General features: G+C 34.0%; 1 protein-coding gene across 6 annotated transcripts in view; it reads left to right on the plus strand.

Moving 5' to 3' along the window:
* COP1 (COP1 E3 ubiquitin ligase) overlaps positions 1–12,583 on the plus strand; it is a 249,419-nt gene that overhangs the window by 40,895 nt on the left and 195,941 nt on the right. For 2 of the 6 annotated variants that reach the window (XM_053605282.1, XM_053605285.1), the window contains 2 exons: positions 320–396; positions 1,063–1,182. The exons of 2 other annotated variants lie outside the window; for them this stretch is intronic. In XM_053605282.1, the coding sequence (XP_053461257.1) occupies positions 320–396; positions 1,063–1,182 (197 nt within the window). Of the gene's footprint in view, positions 1–319; positions 397–1,062; positions 1,183–2,909; positions 3,005–12,583 lie in introns of those variants that run through there. 2 more of the 6 variants (XM_053605283.1, XM_053605287.1) reach the window with 2 other exon arrangements.

Consider the following 12,583-nt stretch of genomic DNA (forward strand, 5'->3'; position numbering starts at 1 on the left):
TCTCATAGTAGATATCCAGTTACCTATGCTTGGTACCATGTGTGGCATAGGACTGTCTCATACAGCGAAGGATTGTCTCAAAATTCCAATAGTGTCATTGTTAAGGAACATGTAAGAGAAAGTACATCTTCTGAAGAATTCTCTTATGGTAATAGCAGTTATAGCAGTAACAGATGTAGCAAAACTTTTTCTAATTCGAAATAGAAAGCTAACACTTTCTGTTTAGCATCTTTTTAATTTTGGGTATTTGTAAAGGTAGAAGAATTGAGTCACACCCTTAACAAAGATACGAAGTATGTGTGTTGTTTGTTTCTTTCAGTGAATGAGCTCATTCTAAAACAGAAGCAAAGATTTGAGGAAAAGAGGTTCAAATTGGACCACTCAGTGAGTAGCACCGTATGTTTCAACTCTTTTTACTATTCTAATAAATTTCATTCAGTTGCTTTGTTGGTTTAATATTCATTAGATATTAAAGCATAGTATGTTATTGACTCTTCTTAAATGAGATTTGCTTCGGATAAATAGATAAATGAATAAACTTAACTTCATTGTCTATAATGCTTTGCTAGAGTGATCCCCTTTGAAAGATCTGGAAGACCACATTAAGACAGAGTTGGCTTATAATTACATGACATTTGAAGGATTATATTGCAACATGATATTTGACAAAACTATTGAAAGATTCCCAATTTTAAAGAATTAACTCCAAATTATATAGACAAGTGAAAATAAGGAAATGCAAAGTTGAAAATATCACTAGACAAATAATTAAAATCCAGTTATTTATTTTGAAGGGAAATTATACTTCTAGAAATTCTGGTGTAATAATTGTCTTGAATGTGTATTTTATATCTATTATCTAAATTCATTTAAAGGGGAAATAGTATTAAAATTATAACTAAAAGGCAGTGGGAAGCCATAGGTGGAAAGGAGTAGGTTGGAACATCAGTGTGTTTTTGAAATCTGTGTAAGAATACTAGGAAGTAGCAGTTAAACGTTTGTTTTAGGGTTTCTAAAACAATCTTCTTAGTAAATGAGTATGTTTCTTTTCTTTATTTTTAGAATGGCCATAGGTGGCAAATATTTCAAGATTTGTTGGGAACTGACCAAGATAACCTTGATCTGGCCAATGTCAACCTCATGTTAGAGTTACTAGTGCAGAAGAAGAAACAACTGGAAGCAGTAAGTTGTAGTGAACTTAAGAAAAATTGTTTTAAATGGCGCTCTTTATTGCAATGAAAAAATTCTAGGAATGTCTAAAAATGACAGCGTAGGTATTGTCACTAATCCATCCATTTACTCAGCTAGAAATACCTGCAAAGGATCACTTCTGATAGAGTACTCCCTTTTAACTTACAGAAAGAACAAATTCCTTATAATGTAACTTATTTGCAATGGCCAGTTTATAACAACAAAAGCTGAGTGTTTACAGATCATTAGAAAGTAAAGTTTCTTTAATGGAAAACAGTTACATTGGTCATTGTTTTTTAATGACTATCTTTCTTGCCATCTCTTCTCTTTAAATGTGAGATTTAGAAGTGAAAATAAAGAATGTTTCTATCTATATGAAATTCTTTTAGCAGGTGGTGTTCATTGGTAGCAGCAGTGGTCTATGAGATACATGGCATCTAAATATATTCTCTTTCATGTAATAAAATGTAAATAAGCATAAAATTGCATTTATCTTATGTAAATAAGTATTTAAAATGTAAAATTGTGTGTATTAGGAGTTGAGTACGAACTATTATAAACAAATAGCCACTGTGACCTAGCTTAAGTAGAAGGTGGCCATAAAGTTCATGTGCAATTTAAATAATTACAACTGTTTAAGCTGCACATGAACTTTATGGCCACTCTGTATAAGGTAGGTCTTTATTGAGTCAATAAAAGAATAAGTAGCAAAACATACAAAAAGAAATTGCTGAACAACCAAACTTTGAGAAGATTAGATCCATTGGCTTCTCTGGAGGACTGTTAAGTAAACAAGGCTAGGAACTTGAATGTTGGGTAACTTTATTTTGTGCCCCTTGGGCCTGTTTTGTTGAGACAGCTTTGCTTTTCTTTTCTCAGAGATTTTTATCACATGGTAGATAATGTGGTTATCTGCACATCTTCATTTATATTTGTTTTTTGTTAAAGGAAGAAAAGGAACTTTCCAACTTTAGTTTAAAATATTCTTTAAATATTTATATTTGAAATACAAATATGATTTGGGGTATTAAAAATATCTTCAGCTAGATTCTGATTAACTTAGCTGGGCTCTGAATCCCGTTGAATAGGGTGGGAGTCTTTTGGTAGGAGAAAGGAGTATGTGAGGTTGAGTTAAACAAAATGAGTGTGTCTGTTTAGGGGTGGGGTTGTAGGAAATTTCTCCTATGATTTTTAACTGTAGTTTTCTACGTGTATTAGCACCTGCCATGCATCAGGTATTGTGTTAAGAGCTGTGGACAAGATAGTTTCTCAGTGTGTGTGTATAGATAAAACTAAATTAGGCAAACATTTTCACATAGTGTGGGAAATGATATGAAAAGACTTCTTTATGAAGGATTGAACATAGGCTTACTCTTTTGAATCTATGAAAAATGTAAAAATGTTAAAGACATTTTAAAGAGGCAAAGAAAATTGAAGAAGAAATAATGGTGGGAATATTTTGTAAACTATAAAGCAGATGAAAGAAAGGTCATTGGTTAGCAGATCTAAGAAAACTGAATAGTAGAGCAACAGTGAGGGGGAAGTTAAGAACTAACCCTATTTATATTGTGGAGTAAAGGCCCTGGAATTGGGGAGCATTAGGTATCCCTTAGAGTAAAGGCCAAAACCAGGATGATTGATTGAGCATGTTTAAGAAGGAATTGGAATCATTGATTCCGTTCTGTACCTCAGCTAATGATTCTCCTTTTCTCCCTTAGGAGAAAACTAGGATTTTTAACTACCCCTTGAAGGTGATGAAAAGAGAGGCTCTCTGAACCGCTCCATAACAGGCACAGTTACAGGAACCATGGGGGTAAGGGAGGGGACTGTCATACTGAAAATAGACAATTACATGCTGAAAGTGAGAACTGTTAACCTTCTTTTTGTGTTTTGACATGCCGTCATTAGTCTTTGCTTCCTTTTTGGCTTTTTCTCTAACAATAGAAGAAACACAGTTATTATTAGATCACAGATTCTGCCTATTAGAAGTAAGCTCCTATCATAGTTTTTTTTTCCTTTTTTGTTTTCTTTTTTCTTTTCCACTATTATTTAACTTGATGAGTATTTCCAACATAGAGAAAAGTGCAAAAAATGAGACTTTTGACAGCTCCTGGGTTATAATAGATACCAACACTTTGCTGTATGTTTTAGATCTGGCTTTTGAGAATTAACTATTTTTTATATACCTTTAAAGCCCTCTTATCTCATTTCTTTCTCCCAGAATAACTACCATATGAAGTTGGCAAGAATCCTTCTTAACCATGTATATGTTCTTCTTGTTTATTGTATCTTGTATCTACAACCTCATAAAGTATTATTTATATAAATTACAAGTTTATATGAAGGGTTTCTTACTGTAGTTACCCTTTTGACTACAGTACTTTATTTATTTATACTTTTTGAGGTTCATGTTGATAAATGTAGATTTGTAAGTAGTTTAACTGCTCTATAGTAATCCATTGCAGGAACGTATCTATTACTCTGTTTTGGTGTATTACTATGAGTGTCAGCATTGCATTTAGGATAATTACACATTTTTTCTGTGCTCACATGTGTATGAGCACATTTTAACTTCATTAAATATTAAATATTGACAGATTTCTTAGGCGTGTGCTATATAAACACTTGGTATTTTCTCTTTAGTTTCTGTAAATCTAATAGTTATCAAATGCTTTGTGTGTGTGTGTGTTTGTTTTACATTTCTATGATTACTAGTGCAGTTGAGAATTGCTTCATTTTGTTGGCCATCTTGTTTTCCTATGTGATGAGTTACCTATTCACATCCTATGCTCATTTTCCTAATGGGGATTGTCATTTTTCTTGTTGCTTTGTAATAAGTATGTGTGCATGTATTTTAGATACTGCTAGTTTGCCAAATATATATTTTGGCAGTTGGATCCTAGTCAAATTGCATTGTGATGGGAGAACATAATTTCCATGATTTTAGATGATTCTACTTTATCTGCTTTGCTGACTTATAATCTATAACCTTTTGTTTTTTGTTATTGCTTTAGGATTTTTAATATAATTACTAACAGTCTACCTTCAAATAATGCTATACTCCTTTGTTATAAGAACCTTATAACGGTGTACTTCCATTTCCTCTCTCCTAGCCATTGTATTATTTTTTTGCCCACATTTTACTTCTACATATGTTATAAACCCCACAACATGTTGCTATTAATTGTGGCTTAAACAATGAATTATGTTTTATGGAGATTTTTTTCAAGTCTTATGTTTACCTGTTTATTTGCCATTACTGGTTGTATTTCATTCTTTTTTCAGAGTTCCATGTGTTACCATTTTGCCTGAAGGACATTCTCTACCATTTCCTTAGTGCAGGTCTGCTTGTGATGAGTTGTTTTTCTGTATGTCTGACAGACATATTGCCTTTGTGTTTGAAAGGTACTTTCTTTTTCTTTTTTTTGTAGAGACAGAGTCTCACTTTATGGCCCTCGGTATAGTGCTATGGCATCATACAGCTCACAGCAACCTCCAACTCCTGGGCTTAAGCGATTCTCTTGCCTCAGCCTCCCGAGCAGCTGGGACTACAGGCACCCGCCACAACGCCCAGCTATTTTTTGGTTGCAGTTCAGCTGGGGCCGGGTTTGAACCCGCCACCCTCGGTATATGGGGCCGGCGCCCTACCAACTGAGCCACAGGCACCGCATATGAGTGTTTAATTCGATGTTTACTTTCTCCTCCCTCACCCCCAAGTTTACGCTCCATTGTCTTTTGGCTTGCATTGTTTCAGATAAGTCTCCTATCATTCTTCTCTTCTTTTTGGAGTAAAATTTGTCTCTCCTTGTTTAAGATTTTTTTTATGGTTTCAGGCATTTTTATTATGATGTGCCTTGCTGTATGTAGGGTGTTTTTATTTCCCTCCAGTTTTTTTGTTTGTTTGTTTTTGTAATTAGAGATCCTTGAACATTTTGGATCTCTGAGTTTATAGTTCCATTGGATTTAGAAAAATTTCAGCCTTTATTTCTTCAAGAATTTTTTGTCCCTTTTTCCATTTTGGGAATGCCAGTTACGTGTGTCTTAGTTTGGTCGAAGTTGTTCATCAGTTCCAATGGATCATTGGTTACCTTGGTTGCCAGATACCTGCATTCTTCCCTTTTTTATGTGATAATTATTAAGTGCTATTTTTACTGTTGATTGTGTGATGGTGACTGTTGGCCATGTGATGTAGTTGTTTGTGAAGTGTGTTGTTCCACAACTGTGACCATTTCCCCACTTTTTATCACAAGCTGGAAACTGTGTTTTATGTTAACAGGACATAATTGGCTCTGAGTCATTATGTTCCCATATTCTGAAACCCTCTGTTTATCCCAAGGCTCCATTACACTTCCTTATTTTAGTTGCCAAACATTCCCTCCATTTTCCTGCAGCCCCCTTTCTTGTCCCTGTTAATTAGCCTCATGAAACAAGTTGGACATATTTCTTTTTCTGTTTCCTGGAACTTTATAATGTAAGGATTATCTATTGCTTGAATATTTTCAAGAATGTACCTGTACAAATGACCAGACATTTTTGTGTGATCTTTTTCATCTATAGTTTATTTGGATAGTTTATATTGCTATTTTCAAGTTCAATAAACTTTTCTGTCTCCCATGTTTGTATTTAACATGCTTATACTTTTCTCTAACTTCCAAAACATATAGTTATAATAATACTTGGAGACGTTTTTGTCTACTAATGCTGTTATCTGTGTTGTTTCTGTATTTGTTTAAATGGATTGACTTTCCCCTTATAAGGGATGTATTTTCTTGCTTCTTTACATGCTTATTAATTTTTTATTATATGCCACAAATTATAAGTTTCATCTTGTTCAGTGCTGAATATTTTTATTTCTTTATATGTTCCTGAACTTTATTCTGACATATAGTTTAGTTATATGGAAATAGTTTGAATCTTTTATAGGTTATTTTTCAGCTTTGTAAGTAGAACCAAAATAGCTTTGTGCCTTTGCTAACTTTGCCTCAGTACAAAGACAATCTTTCTGATTATTTTATGTGATGTCTATCTATGTTTTTCTACTCTGGCTGCTTAAAACATGTAACATTTCTGGTCCTTTGTCTGAAAGCCATTGTTTCATATAGTTGGGCTAGTATTTAGTTATTTAAGATAGGAATGCCAATTTAGTTCTTCTTTATTTTAGTCAGAGGACAAAATTCAGTTTATATGCTTTTAGTCCTTTGAAAAATGATTGTGATTTTCATTGTAGCTCAGCATGTAGTCTGTTTGGTAAATGTTCATTTGCATTTGAAAACAGTATTATTTGTTATAGTGCTTTATAAATATTAATTATGTAGAATTGGTTATTATTAAAAATAATTTTCTCCTTGCTCTATCAGTTGCTGATGGGGTGTTTCCCAAAGGTCAACCATAAAGTTGCTACACATAGGAAACATGGGAAATTGTAGCTCAGTGTACCTTTATTTATTAAATATTCACTAAATAAATTTACAAAGTATTTTGAACATATTCTCTGTGTGTTGGCCATCTCTTTGTAAAAATTTGTAATGAATATTTTGTAAATGAAGGCATATTAAGGTATAATTTTCCATTTTCCCTATGTATGGGGACTTTATGTGTGACCTTTGGGACATCCTGTGTTTTCCTTTTTTTCCTGTATTTTTTGCTTTACATATTTTGAAACCCTATTAGTATGTTCATACATGTTTAAAATGTTGTCTTCTGAATGAACCATCACCTTTATTATTATAAAATATATATATATTTATTGATGGAAACATTCCTTGTTCTGAAGTATAGTTTGTATGATATTGATAAAACTATAACACTTATCATTGTTGTTTCCAAGGTAAACCCGTCTTTATAATGTAAAGTATGTATCATAGTAGGTGGGGGTTTTTGTTCCTTTCTAAAACAGTGTGTAGGTGGGTTTTTTCTTTTTTAAAACATTCTCTGATGAGCATTTCAAAGATGAGCTTATGTCCATTTAGATTTAATTTAATGTAATTATTGATATGGCTGGGTTTGAATCTATAGTAGGATATTTGTTTTCCATGGTCCATCCTCATTTGTTCTTTACTTCCTGTTTCTCCTTCTTGCCACCTTTAGAAATCATGGAGCTTTCAGTATTAGTATTAATTTTATCTTTTCTATTGTTTATATACTTATTTTATTGTACTTTTAATGGTTTCTCTAAAGGTTATTAAATGCCTTTTTTCCACAGCCAACTTTGAATTTATAGTACGTCACTTCAAGGACAATATTTTATATTCGATCTTGAATATGTAGTATATAATTTTAAGGAAAATGTAAAACTTTACAATAACTCAGTTTACCTACTTCCTGGGTTTTTTTGGTTTAAACTGTGCTATAAATTCCACAAAACTTGTATTTTTGCTTTGTTGTTAGTCATTTGAAGATATGAGGTAAAAAGAAAAATGAACCCTGCAAAAGCTCCATTTATTTACCCAAATATATCTATTTTTTTATTAAATCATAGCTGTGTACATTAATGCGATCATGAGGCACCATACACTGGTTTTATAGACTGTATTACTCAAATATTTACCCTTTCAGATACTCTTCATTTTTTTCTTATGGAGCTGGGCATACATCTAACTCATTTCCTTTCATCTTTCAAACTTTATAATTTTTTGTAAAGCTGATTGTTTAGTTCTATATAGAGGCCTAGAATTTTGTGTTTTCATTTAACAGTTTAAAGATATTTTCATTGTCCTTTTGCTTCCTTTGTTTCTGATGCAATCAGCAGTTATTTATACTGTTTCCCTAAAGACCCTATATCCTTTTTGTCTAGCTGGTTTTCTTTCTTTCTTTCTTTCCTTTTTTTTTTTTTTTTTTTTTGTTTCACACTCAGTCAACGCTGACTAGAGTGCACTGGCCTCATCCTAGCTAATTGCAACTTCAAACTCCTAGGCTGGAGCTATCCTACTGCCATCAGCTTCCCAAATAGCTGGGAGAACAGAGAGACCACCACTCCTGGCTAATTTTTTCTATTTTTTTAGTAGAGAGGGGTCTCATTCTTGCTCAGACTAGTCTCCCAAATCCTTACCTCAAGCATTCATCCTGCCTCAGCCTCCCAAAGCGCTAGGATTATAGGCATGAACCACCACAGTAGCCACAATTTTCTTTTTAACCACTAGTTTTTAGCAGTTTGACTATGCCATCCTAGGTTTAATTTTTTTCTTTTTTTATATTTATCCTGCTTGGATTTCTTGGCACAAGACGATCTATTCTTTGAAAAGCATGAACCATTAATTCAGCCCTATGCGGTCTTTTCCTTTCCCTCCAGGTTTCTAGCCATATGTTGTTGTACTGTTTCATACTGTCCCACAGATTTCTGGCACTTGGTTCTTTTTCTTTTTATATATTACTTTAAATAATTTATATCAAGCTGCCATTGAGTTCATTGTATCTGTCCTTTATTATATCCACTTGTTTTATAACCTCATCCAGTATTTTTTCTTAATTTAAAAAATTTCAATCATTTTCAATTCTAAGGTTTGCATTTCTTTTATTTTTCTGTAATTCTGTAATACAACCTATTTATTTTGTCCACATTTCCTTTCAGTTCTTTAACAATTACATCAATATTTTAAAATTCTTTTGTTTCTCATTCTAGCATCTAGATCGTTTGTGTATTTACTTTGTTGCCTGTTTTTCCTTTTGATTTTTCTATTTATATACATGTCTTGTAATTTTTTAAATTGTATCCTGAATATTCTATATTCAAGAGAAGCATAGAGACTAAGTAGTTAATGTATTATTCCTGAATGGTTTTGGCTTTCGATTTTTCAGGGAGCAAGAATGAGATCTGATTTCTTTGGTTTAAATAAGGAATTTAGCTTAGTTTGGGCTCAATTGCTGCCTGAATTAGTTTTAGTTCATTGGCTCTAAAGAACAGTATATTTTTTGGTGGTTTGTTTTGTTACTCTGTAAGCAGCCTTCTACATTTTAATCTGAAGAGGATCAGACAATTATTTTTTAAGTTAAATATTTTATATTGTGAAAGGATTGTCTTTATGATACCAGTTCTTCCAAATTTTAGTCACTTGTTTTATGAAGTATTGCCACTTTTTGTAAGTATTTTATGTTTTGAAGTGTATGTATTCTGAAATTGTTCCAGGGATTCATGTATGTTCTTTATTGATATTTAATACTTTAGTTGGGTGTTCATATCCTCAGTCTGTTAATTTTCTGTTAAAATCATTTCAAAGTAAAAGCTTCTCTAATACAGGGAGAAGTATTTTCATTTACCAATACGGTAATGGATTTTTCTATTTTCCTTCTATACTGTCACAATTTAGTTTTATGTCCTCTCATTCTGTTCAGTACAAAGGGTTGGAAACTACTTAGCCTGCAAAAGGATTTGTTATCTATTCTTTATTTAGAGTCATTCACTTTTCCAAAGAATAATATTTTATATTGTTTATTTTCTTGTTCCAGAGACTTTTACCCTAGGGCCTGTTATCAATGTAAATTTTGGGGTAGGTAAAAGATAAGACCTCCCCATCTACCTTTTGTTAGTGGGGGAGCTAGTGCTTCTAGGTTTAGAGAAAGATTTCTCCAGACAAAGGTTAGTATAGAAAGAAGTAGTTTATTTTCCCAGGTGGAAAAAGAACCAACATGCTGAAAGAAAGGGAGGTAGAATTGGCAGAGAGAACCAGGTACTCAGCTTTTTGTTGGAGGGCTGGACTATAGTTTAAAAAAAAACTATGAACAAATTCCTATACACATGGCACAGAACTTATTATGAAGTAAAAAAACAAAACGGGAACAAATACAATCACACTGCCTCAGGTGGCCTGCGGGCCGTAGTTTGAGGACTCCTGGGAGTGGAGAAAGTTTATGGATGTAGCCAAATTAATAGGGTACTGTGAAACTTCTGTATCTGCAGGCAGATAATGGAAGCATCTGGTGGCAGAATGTCAAAGTCCAAGAGGTGGCTTCCCCCACCTTTCTTTAGAGATGAGATTATCACAGGAGATGTGACTTTGCCCTGGCAATACGGCTGAAGCCTGAAGCTTGTACCCCTACTGTTTGCTCAGGATCTCTGTAAAAGCAGATTCTCAAAAGCAATTTTAAAAAGAAGGATGTACATCTCTTTTCTGTCAGCCCATCTTTTTCAGAAGTTGTGCAAAACAGAAGTCCCACACAGTGCCTGTTAGCTAGAAAACACATAGCATTAATCTTTAACTGTTACTAGGAAATTGCAGGGTTAGATACTTTCTTATTATTTTCTATAAGGTTGCCCTTTCATTTTCTCCTTTCTCTGATTAAAATTTCTGTTTAAAATAATGAACTAAGACAACTAGGGATTAGAGGCAGAGGTCTGGTTCTTCTGAAACTGCTTCCTGCTGACTTATGGACAGGGCAATGTCCTTAATTGACAGAGGTCATTTGAGTCTTTAAGGGGGAAGGATCGAAAACAGTCTTGAAAGCTAGGTTACAGGCAACATGGAAGTTTTGCTGGAGAGAAATACTGCATAGCTAAGGGCTTGAATTTGGTTTTGTATGAATGTTATCAGATGGTAGAGAATGTTGGATCTGAAAATGAGATCTGAAAATAGAGGCCCTAAGAGAGCTATGGTCACACATGGCTAAAAGAGTTCACAGTTCCGAGAAGGTAGAAATCCTCTTAGGCTGGAGGAAAATAGAGCTCCTATATAGCGTGAGATATGGAGAGTAAGATTACTATTACTAGGGTTCCCAGCATGGGCAAAGAGCTGACCAATGTGGTATCTACACTGGGATATGTCAGCATTCTGGAATGACACGAGGAGTATAAAGAGGAGGGAAAAGGGAGATAAGGAGCCCTATATACCATAGCATATTATTGGAGCCTGGTATCTGTGATGGGCTGGGCTTCCAAGGAGCAGCTCACAGTGCAAGGAAGCAGGTTCCTGTGGAGGATCCAGAACAGAACTTCCAGAAGATTAGCTATAGTGAGAGCAGTGAGAATTATAGTAGGACCTCTCTAAGTTGTCCATCTAAGGGACTGTAACAAGCTAATCAATATATGGAAGTAGTCAACATAAAGAACTAGGCCTAGCCTACTGATACTTATATGTGGTGCTTGCCTATCTATGAAAATAAGGTCAATTAAGGATTTGATCAGTGTAGGTCGACTATGGAGGTTCTACTATATTTAAAAGACTTCTAAAGTTGAAGGGGCCCAGTTTGGGAAGTCCTTGAGTAAAATCTAGTCTCTAGGTGTTGTGGTCCTTTGAAGAAGTTGTCCGGTGAGTTTTACTTCTGGCAGGTAGGTGACAAGTAGGGAGGGATAGGGAAATTGAGGGAAAAGGCAACAAGGGAACGTGATGCTTACTAATTCCATCCTTTGAAATTGGCCCTGGCAGCAGTGATTTAGCAGTTTTCAATCCTGGAGATCTAAGATAAACTTTTGTTATTTACTTAATATAGTTTAACATATCAGTAAGCCTAATGAGTTTTTCTTGGGCTTCTAGTGTCTGTGCTATTAAAAGCTAGTTTGAAGTTAAAAAAATAAATCCAGAATTTTCTTCTTGAAAAGATTGTCAGACATAATAAGTGTAAAACATTTGTTTAAAATAGAATCACAGGTCACTGGAAAAAAATGGCTTTCATTTGGCCAACAGTGATAGTCATTAGAAGACTTTAAACACAATGCAGGAAGTTATAGGGGTACAAACTTTGATCTTCAATGTCCAGTTTTTCAAGGTAGTGAAAACCCAACAAAGATATATAGGGATTATTCTTATAAAACATAAAATTCTTAACCAAATTCTTCTCCAAATTCTTTGGAGGCCAGCCACCAAAGAGGCAAAGAAAAGTCTTCTTTAGTTTGACTGTTTTCAGTGGCCATCTCAGATGTACTTTCATTGATATATTTATTATGGTCATAAAACATTTAACTTTTAATAATAATTTTCTAACTAATTTCAATCAAGGATTGCCAAGGTCATGTGACCTAAAAGGCATTTGAATTTTCTTATGTTTTTTTTATTTTTTTATTGTTGGGGATTCATTGAGGGTACAATAAGCCAGTTACACTGATTGCAATTGTTAGGTAAAGTCCCTCTTGCAATCATGTCTTGCCCCCATAAAGTGTGACACACACTAAGGCCCCTCCCTCCATCCCTCTTTCTGCTTCCCCCCCATAACCTTAATTGTCATTAATTGTCCTCATATCAAGATTGAGTACATAGGATTCATGCTTCTCCATTTTTGTGATGCTTTACTAAGAATAATGTCTTCCACGTCCATCCAGGTTAATACGAAAGATGTAAAGTCTCCATTTTTTTTAATGGCTGCATAGTATTCCATGGTATATATATACCACAGCTTGTTAATCCATTCCTGGGTTGGTGGGCATTTAGGCTGTTTCCACATTTTGGCAACGGTAAATTGAGCTGCA

The sequence above is a fragment of the Nycticebus coucang genome, chromosome 10 (assembly GCF_027406575.1).
Source record: "Nycticebus coucang isolate mNycCou1 chromosome 10, mNycCou1.pri, whole genome shotgun sequence".
NCBI lineage: Eukaryota > Metazoa > Chordata > Mammalia > Primates > Lorisidae > Nycticebus > Nycticebus coucang.